Source organism: Passer montanus, unplaced genomic scaffold, assembly GCF_014805655.1.
Source record: "Passer montanus isolate IOZ18808 unplaced genomic scaffold, ASM1480565v1 scaffold38, whole genome shotgun sequence".
NCBI lineage: Eukaryota > Metazoa > Chordata > Aves > Passeriformes > Passeridae > Passer > Passer montanus.
In genome coordinates, this window is record NW_024368596.1 from 8996523 (window position 1) to 9015768 (window position 19246).

General features: G+C 37.6%; 1 protein-coding gene across 1 annotated transcript in view; it reads right to left on the reverse strand.

The window, feature by feature from the left end:
• Positions 1–1702: 1702 nt before the first annotated feature.
• Positions 1703–19246, reverse strand: part of STK26 (serine/threonine kinase 26) — a 28352-nt gene continuing 10808 nt past the window's right edge. The window contains exons 3-12 of the mRNA XM_039717376.1: positions 15655–15885; positions 9584–9640; positions 7844–7952; positions 7596–7753; positions 6288–6473; positions 5501–5649; positions 4750–4843; positions 4244–4306; positions 4020–4156; positions 1703–3635 (exon numbers count right to left, since the gene is read on the reverse strand). Of these exons, the coding sequence (XP_039573310.1) occupies positions 3611–3635; positions 4020–4156; positions 4244–4306; positions 4750–4843; positions 5501–5649; positions 6288–6473; positions 7596–7753; positions 7844–7952; positions 9584–9640; positions 15655–15885 (1209 nt within the window). The 3' untranslated portion in view covers positions 1703–3610. The remainder of the gene's footprint in view (positions 3636–4019; positions 4157–4243; positions 4307–4749; positions 4844–5500; positions 5650–6287; positions 6474–7595; positions 7754–7843; positions 7953–9583; positions 9641–15654; positions 15886–19246) is intronic.

Genomic DNA, 19246 nt, shown 5'->3' on the forward strand with positions numbered 1-19246 from the left:
CAATTGAAACAACCCTTGCCTAAGCCCTTCCCCTGGCTCCCTGCTCAGCCCTAATCACCCCCGAGATAAGGACAACTGTTGAAGTGATTTTGTTTCCCTAGGGAAGAAAACAAGGATGGAGAGAGGACATGGAAAGATTTGGTTTGCTGGTGGTAAAAGACAAACAGCAGAACGTGGAAAATGTAAACTGTTGTAGTCCTTACACAAGGGATTATTGAAGGGGGGAAGGCACTGCAGCATCACAGTGGGAAAACATTAAGCTACTCGGAGCATTCAGATAGAAGTATCTGGTTTATATAAAACAGATAAAGGTTTAGACAAAATAGATAAAGCTGTGAAATAAGCCGACATACACACCACTAAAACTTTGCCAAGAGGAAAATAATTTTATTCCAGTGTTAAAGTCATAAAACAGCGTGATAAAAATCAGACTTTTAACAATCACTAGGCTTTGTGCAAACACATTAAAGCCTACGCACTCTCTAGTCAGCTGTCGAAACTGCAAGGCAAGAGCAGGTGTGATGGCACTACACTGCACAGAAATAACAGAGGGGTCAGAGACCAAGGGCTTAAAGAGTGGTTACACTAATCAAGGACTCATCTACCCAAGAACAAATACATTTCTCTATTCTGCAATTCAGACTACTTTGATAAGATTACTTCAGCAACAATTCTCAACCTGCAGCAGGAAGCCTGGCAAACCAAAAGAGCAAGAAGAATGTTCCTGCATGAATATTTGGATCTATCTTTCCGTTAGCTGTCTGCCAGCAACAGAATACTGCTGATTAAGTTACAGTTCATCAATAACTAAAACATGGGAAAAAGACAGCTCATTTCTGGAATCAGCAATACAAATGTCCCTTCTTAGGAGCTAATTATAGTCTTACTATGCAGAGACTTCAGGCATATGCAGCACAATAAAAATAAATAAAAGAACCTTCTTGAATGGACTGCAGTACAAGAGAATGAGTCTGTTATGTACACATGGGGGAGTTTTTCCCATGCTGTCCCACGAGGTAGGTATACATCCCACCCATCCCACAGGAAAAGAAGAGGCACCATAGTTCAGCAGCTTATGACAGTTTTATCTCAAATATGTCAGGTTCCAATTCCCCATGTCATTTACTAACCCCACCTACCCAGAACTGTCCGTAAAGCTGCACAGATTAAAGATCCTGTGTCAACAGGGTAGATCCACCAGTTACAAAACTCAGGAGGAATTCCCATCAGCACTTCCCTCAGACTGCCACAGGAAAAGAACACCTTAAGGGAAGTGACATGGAAGTAAAAACATATTTTTAGTTCTGAAAAATGTATACGGAGCTCCTTAAAATGAGGTTTGTGTTGAGGTTGCTGAGGTGAAAGTCAAGGGGACACCAGGTACTTGGTGTCCCTTCACTGCCCCAAAGGCAGGCAGAGCTGTGACAGAGCCGTGACACCACTGAACTGCCAGCCAGGTCTGAGCTCATACATCCCAGAGCCTCCTCTCTAGGAAAGGAAGCAAACTGACCCCAGGACTGCTCCATGCATTCCCTGGGGCACAGCAGCTGGGAGGTGTCCCCAAGGCCAGCGTGGGGCACCAGAGCTTTGCAAACACCCAGGCAGGGAGCGCCTTTCTCACACCAGTCTGTGCCTGACACATCCACACCTCTGCACAGCTGCTGGAATTCAGGATAAAATGATGCACAACAGAACAAGCTCATGAAAGTTTACAGAACTTAAATATTTATTTTTAAACCATTTTAAACCCCCCAAAACATTGAAATAAGCTTCATCTATAAACAGATTTACAAGACTAACAACTACAGAAGCTAGAGGAGCACTACAATTTGTTTCTGTGATGCAGTTATTTTGTAAAGCTTCAGATCAACTGTATTTACAACTTTTGCTGCTTTTACATTTATAAAAATATTTATTTAATCCATAACATTATTGTTTTCAAAAACTATTTCCAGACTTTTTTCTCAGATATAAATTCTAATTGAATTTCAGTTATATAGCAGATGAAAGTTTTAAACAGAAACATTTTTTTTAAAATTAAAACAAGGAGTTAAAAGTAATTTTTTTTTACAGTGTAGGCACCATTGAAAATAATTGTCCTTGGCATATCTAACCACCATCTCTCACAAGTGTCCTTTATATAAAAACGATGTAATGGCAACATTTGACGAAAAATGCAGTATTTACTTGCACACCATTACTTTTTCAATATTTGGCAGATATATTTCAGATTCTTTAAAATGACTTTTGTGCAAAAACAAAATGTGCAGGTCTGAACCATAAAATAAACACACCCAGCCTTTATCAAAAATAAATTTACACCAACAGTTCCACAGCTAAGTACTGAAAAACAATCCCAGTTCAAAACTTTAGCATAATATACATACTGGGTTGAAAAAGGGAAAAAACCAAATCAAAACAAAACAACAGAAGAGATTACCCATCTAGCAGTACCATAAATATATAACTGAAAGCAACTTTATAGTCTTACCTACTTTTTATGAAAAAAAATCACTCTGTACTGCACAGTACTACCTTTTTGTGAAAGAATATCTATAACTCAGTTATTTGCATATTAACTGGTAAATACATATTTAAAATACACTTTCAGAAAATTATAAACAAATTATGTCGATGTACTGTATTGAATGTACTTCAGAACAAAAATGAGTATAAATATCTTACAGGAGAAACAACACCACCACACAGAACGCTGGTGTTACACCGATACCTGCGTGTGAGGTACGTAACATGCGACGCTCGGCTTCTCTGGCTCCCTTCCACCCAGGCATGTAGACTCAGAGGAAAAAAAATTAAATTAAGTTAAATTGGACTTCAGGTTCTGTCCATTATTGCCGAAAGCCCCACCCCCTCAACTGTATTGCTCTAAATTTTCCTACCATGATGATATAAGATTGAGTTACTACTTCAAAACCTGTTCTAAAAGGTAATACACAGACTGTACATCAGGATAGACCTGTTGCTACATATCACCTGCAAACTATTGCCATATTGCTCTCAAATATATTTAATCATAGAGCTGCCTAAAATACTGTACCAATTTAGAATTAAAATAGATACTGTTGCAGGTTTGTTTTTCAGGGCATGATAACTATATGCTGGTTGAAGCAGGTGCTACAGCAATACCCTTGCCACTACATTACATGTCTTGAATATGCTTGTGAAAAAGCTATTTTTCTCTGAAGCTTGTTAGTGATTTACAAAAGTTTAACTCATGAATATAAAAGACCTGTACAACTCCATGTACAGGAACAAAATAGCATCAAAACATACTGTACTTGCACATTCTATTAACTAAAGTAATGGTTATTTCTAAAAGCAAAACTGCACCTCAACATTTATCAGATTAAACAGGTGAAACTACAATATTAAAAGTTGTTCTTTACAAAATAATTTCCTGAAAATATAAAACCATGTGCACTGCCACAAAATAGTTGAGTAGGTTCTTTCAAATCCTCAATCACCATCAATATGTTGCAAAGATCCAAAAGGCACAAGGAGCTCATGAGCTAAGCACTGCCAAGCTTGAAGTAGTTTTGGTGGGTTTCACTGGGTCCATACGAAACAGCAGTCAATTGTGTGAAGTTTCTTAGGATGAGTCATTAACAGAAAATCTACAGATAAAAAAATGCAAGTTAAAAAATTTGTTAATGATATTGTTTCAGCTAGGCAAACAGCACATAAATATTTCTGCATCACTAAAGTAGTACATGCCTTCATCTCACTGGTTTATAGTACAAAACCCACCAGAAAACATTCCTAAAAGAGATAAGAAAAAGATTCTCTGTCTCCCCTATTGCCTGTAAATATGCTTAAGATCAACCTGCAGGCTAAATTAAAGAAGCAAGATATGGCAACTACAGTAAAGCTGCAGCACTTCAAGGACAGATACAGTAATTGTTAGTATTCGTTTTAGTCTCAGACAGAAGTGTTACCAGTAATTACACAGCTAAAGCACTGAACATAGCAGATTTCCCTCTTATCACTGAACTACTTACTTCTGAAATTTCTCCATAAGTTTCTTCACCATCTTATCTGTGATCCCTGGACATGTTGCTTCTGCCACATTGATGCTTTTCTCAAGTTCCTCAATTGCTTTCTTTCTGTTAGCATTATTTGTGTCCTGCTGCTTGAGCTGAGGAGAAACAAAAGAAGTTAAAACTCAAAAAAGTTCAGAGACTTGGCTAATACTTTCAAAGAAGATTTTTAAGTCAACACTTACCTCAGCAAACACAGGGGTGATTATCATAGTTAAACAACTCAGGGTTTTAACAAGATCCTGATCCTAGAAGTTAACAAATATGGATTACACCAGCATACATACATCAACATATATACAACATATACACTGCCTCTTAACACAGTACATGTGATTTTGGAAGTTGAGTTAAATTCAACAAAGTGATTAAAATACATTATAAAACCCACAAAGACACAGTACATCAACAAGTGTTATGGGATGGTGAAATAGATGCCTGATGACACATCTCAAACAATGTCATTCAGCAACAGAAAAACAGTTCAGTTTTTCCTCACTAGTAAGAGACTTTAAAATTTCCATGTCTATGAACAAATACCACAGTACATCTGCAGTATATTTTGCATTTGAGGCTGACATGGCATAGGAAATATCACTAACATCTCTTGAACTGCAAAAAACCAGTCAGTTCTTATGAAAAGTGAAGTTACTAAGTTTTATCACTGTCTCCCTGCTCTGTCTGTACGTACCGTCCCGTTCTGGAGCTTCTTTGCATCCGGCTTCTTCCGAACTGTAGTGAAGCTCCACTCAGGGTGAGAATTATTCTCTTTGTTGCTGGACTCCCTGAAATAAAAAGGACATGATGTACATAATACTAGCCACAACAGAACACCAAGAAAGCACAGGTAACCCAAATACATAACAAGTCTATCAGGATGAGTTCTGTATTCCTTAAAATAAGAAGAAAAACATGTATTGAAACATTAACTGAATTTGAAAAGAGGCTGAATAAATTGAAATGTGATCAAAAGCAAACAGAAGATGGTATCTACCTACAAGGCTTACCTTCTCCCATGGCATCCCATTTAAGAGTTATCTGATAGCCAGAAAAACAAGACACTTACAGAAAGCATGTTATTCCACAGGCACTATGCAAACTTCTTCATGCACCTCAACTTTGCTCCGCAATATCTCTAACTGTGACTCAGTGGTTTCAGTGCAACCACTAGTCTCACACTAGCAAATAGATAGCACTTAAACAGAACTGAAATTGAGTTTAAAGAAAGAACATTTAAAGAGGCAACAAGCACTTGGATTGACTTATGTGTTATTCTTTAGGGCCATACAGGGGGTTTTCTTGGAAGAAGACAATTTAAAAAAAGGACCAGAAACATACGTACAGAAATGGTGTTATTACACAGAAAAGGTGCAGCAAACAACATTTAAGAACATTATTGAAACAAAAAAACACACCCAAAAAAGACTGTAAAATAAACTTACGAATCTGAACCATCAGAATCACTTTCATCACTACTGTGTCCCTCTGCTTTCCATCTCTTAAACCTATCAATCAGTTCTGTCAGATAGGAAGTCTTCTTGGCATTTTTCATAATGAATTTGTGCTTCAGAAGTTCTTTTGCAGTGGGACGCTGTAAGAAACACATTAAATATTTAATGTTATGCTAACATTTCATGATTTTAAATGCTAATAGGGAAGACTTAGTAAGACAACAGACTTCTAGAGCTAACTTGTATAATATCAGGAAATTAGTGAAACAGGAAGTCACAAAAGCCAGTAATCCACATTTATGAGCATGCTAAAAATATGATCAAGTCACCCATAGACTATACAGCTTATCCTTCTACGTTAGAAGGTCACACCCAGGAAAATGACTAATGAAAACTCTCCAGTGCAACATTTCCTTGTAAGCTGAATTCAGACAGCAAAAGTTGTGCTGAAGAAAAGGATTTCAGATGATTCTCTCCTCTGTTAAAGCTTCTCTTCTGACATTATCCTAGTTTAGAGTGCATTTTACAAATCTGCCTCTGCCACTGCATTTTCTTTCAGCATTCTCCCTCCTCCTTTTGAGTATTTTAAACAAAACAAACTAGGATAGAGACAGAGATATAAAAAGCAATGCTAAAATTCACAGTGCAAAGTATAGTCCCTAAAATGATTTCAATCACTGAAGATGCACAATGCCAGCAAAATACTTCACAAGCACAGCAGAGCAGAAAACAAAACTGAAACATCCACAGACACATGCACACAGATTTATCTACTCACAAATGTTGGGTCCTTATTCAGACATGCATCGATGAATTCTTTAAAAGGTTTACTGAAGTCTCCTAATAAAGTGGGAGGATTGTTTTTCGGAATGAGGAACAGAACTCTCATTGGATGCATATCCGAGTTGGGAGGCTCCCCCTTGGCCAGTTCAATTGCAGTGATGCCCAGTGACCAAATGTCAGCCTGAGAGGGGAAAAGGGACTGTTAGTACAAAATTATGGGCTGTCATGACTAAGTATTCAATAACTGACATCTTCACATATAATGCATCTAAAGAATAAAATTAATGTTGGCCTAAATAGATAATGCAAACATTCCCTTCTAACACTTCAGGAACACCTGACTCACAAGACCTGGCTGACTTAATCAGTCTTTAATGACAAACATCACAGATCATCATTTTTGTTGCAGTTGGTGTTCTAACACTGCCAGCAAGTTAAATGGACACCTAAATTTACACACTTTTGGAAAAGCTTCAGAGATACTGATCTTCCTTTGATCTTTTCCATATGTTAATGACAAATTACCACAAATTTCCTATGTCTAATTCAGAGTTTGTTTAGGTATCCAACCTTGTTTGACAGTTCACTCTAAATGAACAAGGCAGAAAGCTGAATCAAATCCAGCAGGGGATCACTTAATTTCTTTCCTAACAGACTGCTTGATGAATTTAGCTGGAGAATTACTGACAACTAGTTAGACTTGAAACACCAAGTTCACAGTGTAAGTCACAACAGAATAATGAAGGGACTGTTCCCTCCTTATTGTCATTGCTAGCACCAGTTCTCAGCTCTCAGAAAAACATAAAAGAATTCTGCTTTTCTACTGCTAGTTCACATAGGGAAACTCTCCTTTGCAATTAGGGATCCATCAAGAGATCTCATGACACAGAAAGGCACAAGGTACCACAATGCTACTAAGCCACAGCCACCAAGTTACTTTTTACCTTCTCAAGACCTGTGCTAAAAATTTCAGCATTACATGGATCCTCAGAAATACCATCTGAGAAATGTGAGAAGAAATTAACACTTTGGGCACCGTCTTGGCTTTAAATGAACTGCCATGTTCTGGTGGCATTTTACTTTGTGAGTACTTTATTACTGTTTGAATTAAATGTAAAACATTGAATTGAAACCAAATCAACCAACCACCCCACATTCAGGGAGTTGCTCTGAAAAAGACATGACATCACCATTTTACTTTTTTCTCCCCATACTAACAGAGCTAAAAGCAAAAAATCAAAACAAATGCTGTTGGATAACCAGATACAAAACCAAAGAAAAAAAATTCTACTCTCATACTTACTTTTGAATCATATGCTGACTGCTGAATAACTTCAGGGGCCATCCAAAACGGGGTTCCAACAAAGGTATTTCTCTTAATTTGTGTGTCTGTTAGCTGCCCAGCAACTCCAAAATCAGCAAGCTTAACATCACCTTGTTCTGATAACAAGACATTGGCAGCTGCCAAGGGGAAATAACATAATAACTAATTAGAATATTGTTTTATGGTTTTAAAAGTTTTAACAAAGTAACATTTGAAATGTTGCACACCTTTTATATCCCTGTGAATTTTCTTCTCTGAGTGTAGGTAGTCAAGACCTTTCAAGATTTCCTTAAGCATAGTAGCAATCTGGAACTCATCAAATGGGCCAGCACGCAGCTTCAGAAAAGAAACACATTAAAATAATTTTAGTTTTGTATGTAATTTTTGCCTTGCTTTGATTTAATTAAATCTTAAACCTGAAACATTTTTCAAAATTAGAGAACTAACAAAATTAATGCAACATGTCAGTATTCTAATTGAAATAGGTGCCACTTGAATGATCACCTTCACATCTCCTCTACTGCCAATACACTGAAAATGCTCTTACTCCTAAAACATACACTGTCTGTGCTGCCCTCAGTATGCAAAGCACAAGAAAAGCAACAAGTAACTTTCCACAAAGTTGTCTTTCCCTACAAGCAGCAAACTAGCAGACTGAATTCTGCAATTTAGATTAAGTAAATTAAGAAAACCAACTGATTTCAAAATAGATTAATCTGTTGACTATGGGGTTTAAATTTAATGATGCAGTTCCTACTTGTCCCAGTATTTTTGATTCCAGGTTTGCTTTTGTATCAAGAACATAACATGCTACTATAAAGCTGCTAATGGATTAAGTGTAAACTTTGCACATTAGAAAGCTATGCAAATAAAACAAAAGAAATTAAAGTGAGCAATCAAAAAAGTACCAACAACACAGCACCAAAACAGTGAAACCATGAAATTATGGTATGGCAAACAAGGCAAATATGAAATTTTATTCTTCTAAAATTTTATTCCTCTACAGGCTCAGTGATTTAAATTGGCACTAGTAATAGCTATTTCCCTGTTTCTGACACTCCACAGAATACAATCAGTTACACTCAAAAGTGCTAGAGTATCTCACAGCCCCTTCCTCAAAAGGGCCAAGTTCTACAGCTACAAACTACCACAAGCTACACCTAATTACTACGCTTTTGATGAGTTGATGTGATGTAACTTGATAAAGAAGTTTAAATAGATTTGTGAAGTCAAGCTCTCACAGACAGGACCCCTGTTAGTGAAAACATAATTATTACCATTATGTAACAGTGAAGACATGGTATTTTCCCTTCAGAATCACACAAAGACTGAGCTATATAATCTTACAGGAAAGGGTGGGTCTGTAGCATTGCAGCTGAGGCAGAGCTGCACTGAAACCATGGGGAAACCACATTCACACTCAGTGGACTGTGCTTGTGCACTCTCCAGGCTACACCCTCCATGAATGCCACTCTATCTGAAGTAAAAGGCACTTTCATGCTTAACTGAAAATACCTGAACATGGAAAACCCAACATCTTTTAACCAGTTAAAATTAACTGTCTGTGGACACATTCCTCATTCATTCCTGAGACTCAAACCTAAAGGAAATGTTTTTTACTGGAGTGCAATGAATTCTTCTTGGAGGAGGTAGGAAGCAATGGACAGAGGACCCCAATCCTCCATCAAACATACAGCAAAAAAATGACTTCTCAAACTAAAAAAACCCTGAGAACTGAAAACAAATGGATGGTTCCTAATGCTTACAGACAAGGAGCAAAATAGAAAAATTAACACATATTCAGTGTGACAGGACTACCATTCAAATTCACACTTTTTAGACCATTACCACATAGCAATGATATAATATCAGCTGCCTCCATGTACTTATTTTTATAAAATGATATAAAACCACAATGAAACAAAGTTCATAGATGCTTATAATGCAAAAAAAAATCATATACTTACAAGATCCAAAGCTGACCCTCCACCCAAGTATTCCATTATTATCCATAGTTTTGTGCCCTGTAAAGGAAGGCATGAGTTGTCAAAGTCCAAGGCTGCCATAAAAAAATGTGTGTATATATATATTTCAACAGACTACCAGCACACTCTCCGGAAAAGGCAAATAGAGAGTCATTAATCACCTAGTAGTATGCAATTACTTCTTGTAGAATGATCACACAGCTCATGAGAAGTCTAATATATTAATTAATAAGTTTGATTTCTATATTTAAAAAACCAATGAAAAAACACTATCACTACTAACCAATTTCTGCTAAATAGTATCTAAAATTATTGCACTTAAAGGAACAGAACTTAGAGGGAAAAATGATTAGGCAGTGGTTTAAGTTTTAATTAAATACAAATAATTGTTTAAAATGGACCTTGAGAATATGTGAGTTTCTGCACATCATCTGTGGAGATGTCTCAACCTCTAAAACTGACAAATTATTCTAACACTGATTTCTAGCTACTGACTTTGTCCTTGGCTTGTCACTGCAAAAGGTGGCTGGATCATAGAAACAAAACTGGAAACACTTAGCAAATCTACAGACTACTTCATGCCAGAGTGCCCTCAAAAGACAAAACTCAAATATGAATCTATGTGGCACTAGTTGAGAAAATTCTGTGAATAAATATATTTATTTAAAATAAAACCCAGTTATTAAAAATACTCAACTGAACCACAGCTGGTGAAGTACCACACACACTGTGTAAGTTTCCAGCAAATATTTACCAGTGCTAGTTTCTCATTACAGAGCACAAGCTTAGGGCTTAGGAGCTCTTTAAAGCTCTTGCATTCTCCATTGTATACTTTCCCACCCTATGGCCTGCCCAGGGATGGAAATCTAAAGAAAACTCAGCAAGCAAATAAAGGTGCAGTTTCTGAAAGCACCACATCCAATCATCCCAACAAAGTGTGCTCTATTAGATTTATACTAAATTTAAAAACCACACCATTTATGAGAGTCTATTCCAATATTATGATCTCAGCAGGGAAGGGCTGGCTAATTTTAGCAGTTTTTATAAAGCCTGACTTTGTCAGCTCAGAAGACCTGCAAGGAACTCCTGTTCAAGGCAAACATTGTGGTTACCAGACATGTTTGGAGAATTTGACTATTACTTGAAAACAGAACAGGGTGAAAATGAGTAAGTACTGTTTCTCAAACAATGTCTCAAAGAAATTGCTACTATCCACTGTAATCGGGTGTGGGTATTTTCTAGCCAGGCATGAACAACCTTTTTCCTGGCTATTTTCTGTCAGCCAAGTATAAATAGACAGGGCAGAACAACCAGTATCTTTAGATTGTCTCAAAGCTTTGCTGCACAAAGTGCTGCACAATTCTGATGGAAGTCCTTGGATGTCACTGTAGGATTTCTCCATATTCAAATCTGAAAAGCTGATAATAACTTCAGGTTTGTTTCAATTGCAAAAGAAAAGAGCAAAGCTCAGGTGGCTGTAACAGTTACAAGGCTGGATACTGAAAACCTTGGTCTAAATGGCACAAATAAGGAAAACAGTCGTGAAATTCCAGTCATCAAGAGATTTATCTCTATGGTACTGTTGGAAGGTCCAGCTGAAGCACTTTATCAAGTGCACTTTCCAAATCTGTGTAACCACAACATGCCAGAACTACGGTGACTCTTAATACTTTTAATCTTTTTCTTGCCTGAACTGGTAGGGGAGGAATGCATTTTGACAAGCCATTAAGCTAGAAGAAAACACTCATTTCAGCTATCTAACCTAACTTATCGAGGGGACCCTCCACACCCAATGGTTTATTTATTGAGAAGTTAATTGCAATCCTAGTGCAAAAGGGGATGAGGAGACAAATTTAGATCCTGACCTTCTACAAATATGAAATAGCTACAAATATCTATAAATACCTCCATCAGGACTTAAATTATCTTACAGTCACAAAAGCTGCAACACCACTGAAGCTCATATGATTCTACCCACATTAGTGAAGTCATGATATAAAGGTAAAACATTTTATTACTGTACACAAATGTGTTTATTAAGGTGAATTCTCTGACTGTATATATGCTTGCATATCACCTACCAGTATGTTTAGAAAACACTATTGATCTTGCCAGACACCCAAGGAAAAAATTACTAATACCTAAGCTTTAAGGTTAATTCAATGGCAAACTCCCACTTGAACCTCAAGATATCCCACATTACCATGACAGGGGGCTTTTGTACCTTTTTGTGTCACAATAACTGGCATCAACTTCATCAAAAGAACCTCAAGGAAACAGACCTTGCCATCTTGTACCAATGATAAGGTTTGTCAAGACTAAAATAACCTGGTAACAGACAAGTAACATTGCACTGCTAGGAAAACTATTAAAGGACTGTCCATACTTTTAAAATCACATTTACAGGTTGGATATACAAGCTGTAGCTAATGAACAGGTAGGCTGCAGAATGTCTCAAGTCAGTAAGTCAAGTAATTGAAATAAAGACACTCTTCCTTTCTCCCTTTCAGCAGCAGGGGCACGTGGGAGAGGCTGCATGCAGCTGGCAAGCCCCAGGCTCCCTGGGACTGGGCCACTCCATCTCCATCAGCCACAGGCTGCCTCTGCACCCTGAAGTGCAAAGAAACTGTCAAGATACAAAACGTGTAGAACAGACCTTATAAATGGTACAAAAAAAAATCTCTCATCTGAAATGTTTGCAATTAGAACCCCCTCACAATTACATCTCTTCTTCCATGTTTTAGTTGTAACAACTTTTAGTTATCAAGTACTTTGCCAGAGGGAAAACTCAAAAACTACAAAATGATGACAAGAACAATCTGCTTACTCTAACCTTAGTTAAAACTGATTAAAAAAGAGTAAGCTACAACAGAAGATGTTCCATTACAGTTCAACTGGATGAACTGTGGCTTACATGATAAACTTTAAGCCAACACATGGTCTCAGCAGTGATTTCTTCAAAGCAGAAACTGTAAAATTTAAAGACAGATCTAGATTACTGAACTAGAGAAATATCAGTAAGTGCTGTAGACAACCCGAATACATTTGCACTGAGGGTCTGCCTTGGTATTTAGTCAGGAAAATATTAAGACTCTTTGAACAGTGTAAAACTACAAACACTTCTAATGGTATTTCTACAGCCTCAGAGACAGCAACATGTATGATTAATACACTTTAGTAAACTATTCTAGTTCATAAAGCATGATCTGAAACACAGCATACTGGTTCAACTGTTTTGTTTGCCTGTACATAAAGATGTGAAAGAAAAAAAAAGTATCTTCAAATTTGAAATACCTTTTATTTACCTTATGCTCTTTTTAACCATCATCTTAAAAAAAACATTTCTAGGAATTTTTCAGTGACCATTATATATAAATTGAAGTATCCAGGAATAAACATTTGGGACCATTATGAATGTGAATTTCACACTCGTTATATCCATGGCAAACTGTGTCTGATCTCTGCAGCCTAGGACTTGGCTTTGTAAGAAATAAGATGTGTTATTTTTCAGAATTTAACCTCAGTATTCTTTAACTTTTAATTATACAGTCATTTGGTACACAACTGTACCCATCTCATTGTTTCAAAGGCATACTTACAGTGTATAGAAAAATTAAATCCTGAATGATGTACTACACAGCTTAACAATTAGGCTGACAGCCACTCTCAAAGAAACAGCTAAAAGTTCACAGCTAGATTAAGTAAAACAAGCAAACCAACAAAAAGTAGTCACAACTATCAAAATACCTGCTATTACTAAAATGAAAAGGCAGAATAAAAGATTCTTTGCACACTGAACAAAGCCAATACCCTCTCTCCTCTGAGGAGTCTCAAGCTGAAAGATCTTGAACTAGCAACCAGGGATTAATCTAGTCTAAGAACAATTTAGTCGGAAGATACTACTTTTAAAGCTGCTTTATTTATTTTTAATTACAGAATTAAAGGTACTCATTTATTTGTGGACATTTTTATTCATTTACTTGGGGAATAGCAAGCAGCAGAATTGCCTATTATGCTACTCTGGGATGGAAAACTCTCCTGTGAACAATTTTTTTACCCTTTTTTTTAAGAGGAATTTCTTAAATGAATGAGAAAGTAACCAAAATTCCACAAACACCTCCCCAAACTTCATACACAGAAATCTTCCTTCCCCAAAAACTTTCCAAGTGTGAAAAGTAAACAAGAGATCAGCATTAATCTTTCAGAAAGTATCCATTTAGAACAGAAATGGAAAGAACTCACATAGTGGTGAGGAGAGTACTGCTGCACTAACATGTTCTTACATTTGCCAATAATTTTTTTAAAATAAAAAAAAAACCTAAGCACAATTTAAAAGCTGTATAGCATTGATAGAATACCTAGACTTTACTTTCCACACCTATATTGCTGTAAATAATGATAAGACTATTTTCTTTCCCTATCCAATCCATATCTTATAAAGCTTTTTCCACCCCCCACCTCTGAGAAAACAAAGAACAAACAAAATAAATCCCCACCCAATCAAAGTTTAATTCCTCCATTCATAGCTGCTGAAATCACTGTTCAGTTCTGAGATTTCACAAAACACTTTTCCAAGCAAAAACACTGACATGTAAAAACACTTTCCAAGACTTATTTTGACCTGTTTGTACTTCAGGGCAAACAATTGGGCTTTAACAGCAAAAACCTGAACTGATGGACATGCAGGAGAACAGAATTCAGGACTTAGCTCATCACAGAAAATAAAGGACTGTAAAAGACTGATCATGTCTGGATCTGCAGCACCATTTGTGCACTGCTCCAGGGGAACCTTACTAGCTGAACTCAAAATTATCTTGAGATGAACCTGCTTGTTCTAATATGCTGTGATGGTAGAAAAATCCTACTTCTCAGATACTTATTACTTGTTCACAAACAAAACAAAAATCCCACTGATTGAGCCCAATAAAGAGAAGTAAAAATGGGTTATCAATGGCAATTTGTATGTTTAGTCAGGGGTGAAGATCTCACAGTAAACAGCAAAGCCATTACAAGTGTCTTACATTAGACAAAGTGAGAAATTAGTATGTGGAGTATACTGAACATACTGGAAATATTGGAAAAATAACTTGCCCATTTAGTATTAAAATATAAAAATTGAATACTTTTGCAATTTAAATGGAAAAAAGCAAAATCTACAAAGAATATTACTAAAATTCTACAAATACTTTCATGTATCACTGAAACATACAGCACAGGTGTGAGACAGAGAACACTCATCAGAAATCTGTCTCTAAAATGTACAAAACCCCACTACACCTTAAGAAAGCAGAAATGCTGACAGGGAGACCAAGCACCAAAAAACAGAACCAACCAGAAAAACCTTCCAAACTGAAGCAAACAAACTGAAACCAACAAAAAACTCAAACACAAGCAAATAACTCCTCCCAGATACTTAATATACTTTGAACTATCAGTGAAATTTCAGCTTACATTAAATATTTTCAGGGATTTTTTAAAAGTCACCTAAAATATGTCAGCAGCGCAAAACATTTAATCAGTATTTCAGGTGAAAAGTTCATCAACGTTTTGGTTTTCTGTAGGTTTTCTTTTTTGTTTGTTTGTTAAATTATGCCTTAGATAACACTTCACACGGTGGTTACATAACTCTGCTGATGTCAGTGTTACTTTGTCTCAGGCCTACTAAGCTGCATAACTGCCAACACATTTTACATGATGCAGGCTTTCTTTCCACATCAGGAACAGCTTTTGCTTCTGGAACTACGAAGGTGTATTTCTTTTGCTCAGAAAGGCCACAAAATTGTGCTAGGGATTGTGGAGGGAGGAGAGAAAACCAAGGCCCAAAGCAATGGCAAAAAGAATCCTTTATCAACTCTGTTCATTCTTTAGCCATTTTGTGCAAATCCCAGTCCCAAAGAGCAAGCAGCAAAAAGAGAAAAATGAAGTGAAAAACTCTGTTCAAAGAAAAATAAAAACCTACTAAAAGTGCCAAGTTGGCATGATAAATCTTCCTTAATTTTAGATTATTTTGCTAGCAGCATTCCAGCAAATCTTTGTGCAATATTATACATTACCTTTAAATATGATCCATAGTATTTCGTTACATAAGGACTATCACACTGACTTAAAACAGTTATCTCTTGCTGTATATCTTCTATTTCATCTTCTGCTTCCTCAAGGTCTATGATTTTTATGGCAACCACTTGCTGTGTCCGATTATCAATTCCTTTGAAGACCTCCCCAAAGGAGCCTTTCCCAATGCGTTCCAATTTTGTGAAGAGTTCTTCTGGGTCTGCTCTGTGGTTCTAGAAAAAGGAAAAAAAAGGGAAAAAAGACACATGAGTTGCCTAATTTACTTCCAAGTTATTAGCCCTCATTACTCCCCAAGAAGCACGCCATCCAGATTTACCACCACCACAAGGGTTGCATCAGGTAAATTTATTTCCTACACACTAATTTCTCATTCAGCTATTAGTTACAGAACATACATTATGCAATTCTGTCAAAGGTAAGTGAGCCTTAGCAGGGAGGGAGTCAGGTACAAACCTCATTTCACTTCCCCACACGACCACCCTTTAAAGAATAGAGCTGTTCTTGACATTAAAGCTGGCTGTGCAGGAATTCAGAAGACTGGGGAATGCAATGACTGGCACAGACCACCACCAACATCACCCAGGCAGAAAAGGCTGGGCTTCCCACCTGGCCAAGAGCCTGGGGCAGGTACAGCTCTCTGACACAAAACACAGTGAGGGGTGCCCAGGAGAGGCTGGCATGACTGCCAGAGTCTGAGATCAGGTGAGACCAGGTGTCCTTGGGGCAGTTAAAAGGGCTGACACAAAGATGAGCCAAAGGGACTGAGAGGTGTTCAGCAAGGAATGAGAAGCTGTCATGGAGTGCTGGACCTGTGGCACTGCTTGGAACTGGCTGGAATCACCACATGTGCCTTAGAGAGGGGAGCAGAGCACTGCTGAGGACACTGCTGGTTTGGAATCTCTGCTGAATAACTTCTCTTAAAATCACCAGACTGGTTATTATAAAAATATTTTAAATTTCTTAGTCAAGTAGATTTCTTAGTAGACAAGTGGTCGGGAGGGCAACAAAAAGGAAGCAAATTCTCATTTTCCTTTCAAGATAAAGCATGCCATGTAGCTGCTTAGAGAACCTTGCATATCCCAACAACAGAGCACTGGCTTTTGAAGGACATGGATGACACACTCCACAGTCTAACAACACAGAACTTGAGATCAGAGTACAAAAGTTTACAGAGAAACTTTTCAAGAGGTCAGACAGACACACCAAAAGAACAGAACAGTTCATGCTTTGCAGAGCAACAGAATTAAACACCGTACTGCTACCAGAACTGGGCAACTGACTGCACAAATCAGTGTTGAATAAAGAAACATCCCTGCCTGAAAAAGGCCCTCTAATTCAGTAAGAAATTTGGAAAATATGGAAGAAGTGCTTTGCTCTGCATCTCTCTCACATTCCAAAAGTCAGAACCAGCAAAAGAAGTGGCAGGTTTGGCAAAAGCAGGCATTTAACCTAAAGCACAGATCACCCTACACAACCAAATACCCAAGTATAAACATGAAACTCCAGAAAATAACTTTACATTGGTGTTCTTGCAAACTCCTGAGAAAGTCTTTACTGGGGGAAAAAAAATGCAGTAGTACTTTAAGCTAGTCTAAAATGGACTGTCCAATTATCTTACCTCTGGGCCCTTACTGCTTCTTCCTTTTGAACAGAACCAGAATTTATTCCACAATATGGTGAAATGAATCAGGAAACAGATTTAACTAAGAGTCAACCATATGATTTTTCAGGTTTATTTCAGGTGTACTCCAAAAAATTATTGTAGGGACAGGTGTGGCAAAAGCAACAGTGACTGCCACCCAGCCTTTCCCTGGCAGATGCCTGTGAGATGCCAAACTGTCCCTAGCCTGGAATAATTTCTCAACTGCATTAGTTACAATAAGGAATAATTAACTGATAGTTCTCAATTTACAAAAAACAAACACTTCCAATTCCAGGAAACAAGAGAGATGACTGGCAAAACTTTTTATTGATGCTTAAATACTGATCTTCACAAAACTTAGCTTCAATTTAGACATAATTGGAATCTGGGATTTCAGGAATTATTCATTCTAATAGGTATTGTTGATTTGAGATGAAACCTGTCAAGCACTTCCAGTCAGATAAAAGAAAAACAATTTAATAACAGACATGCTCAGCTAATACAGCCCTTCATAAATGTCTGATCACCTCACAGGGCAACACTTGGATTTTGCTGGGGGAGAAACCTTAAGCAGAAAACTCCTCTGGGCTCCTTAGCAGAAAAGCACATCACTCCATCCTATACACCTACTTAACTATCATAAACAGAACAAACCAGGCCTACAAATTCCCACCCCCAAGCTACTTCAGGTGAATCAGAACTTTAAAGGCTATTTTTTCTTCCAAGCTCTCCTGATGCCATTACGTGTGAGTGCTGGAGTACAGGGAGATCAGTCATGGCTGGACTTCCCAGTGCTGCAGAACTCCACGTACATATCCCTGGGAGGAGGAGGTGGAACAGAGGGGCATCAGAGGAGAACAAACTGTGCAGGACTACTTGAGGAGACAGTCACATCTTTCTATTCTCAGAAAATCCTCTCACAGCAAGCAAAGTCAGCTTTACAGCTTCTGTTACTCACCGAGGTTGACAAGGGACTGTAGGACACTCCAGGATAAGGACAAATATTTCCGACCAACTACAGCTAATATTGAGATAATGTCCTTTGGAAAGACTTCAAACTTGTAACACTACATAACTTAAAAGATGGCCTGAGAACAAAGACTGCATTTGGAAACAGATTTGCTTTTACCTTTCTTCATTTCCTCATCTTTAAGCCTACTGTTCTACAGGAATGTTTTTCTGTAACTAAGGAAAACAAAACAAAACTTTAAAAGACTGCTCTGTAAACAAATGTATAGAAAAGGATGGAGATATATTTTATACAAAGAGAAGTCTATATGTGTGTACACATCCTCAATACATACCAGTAAATTTCTGCAACACAGCTGCCAGCTAAACTTCTAATATGGTAGAAATTAAGATTTTTAACACTATTAGCACTCCTGAGCAAAAACACCCATTGTTATTCCTTGTTGTTTCACAGATTTTTCACTGAAATGGAAAAAAGCTTTGAAAGATGCCTGCACAAATAACCGGTATTCTTTTTTTAAAATAAATATTGGTTTCCATGGGAAGCCATGTCTGCTGGGCAGCAGATGGCAACAGCACAATAGACAGTACATGGACTCTATCATCACCTCTCCAAAGATAATACCTATAAGTGGACAAATCAGGCAGAGAATGTCTTGCTCTTTCCCTCCCTAAGCCCAGTTCCAGACAAAAGCAGCAACAAGTATGACAAGCACAGGCACATCCACATGCCAGCTCCATCCTGCCAGTGTGACTAAGAGCAGCAGGAGCATGACAACACAAGCCCTCTCTGCACCCTCTGCACGGTTTCCAAGTGCACCATTCCAGCAGCCCAGCACAGCCACACAGCCTGGGGCCTTCAGGAAATCTCTCCTCTCTTATTCAACCTTGTGCCATCCCTGTGTGTGTTTATACACATCTGTATGTGCACAAAGACACACAATCTGGCTCCAGAAGGACCT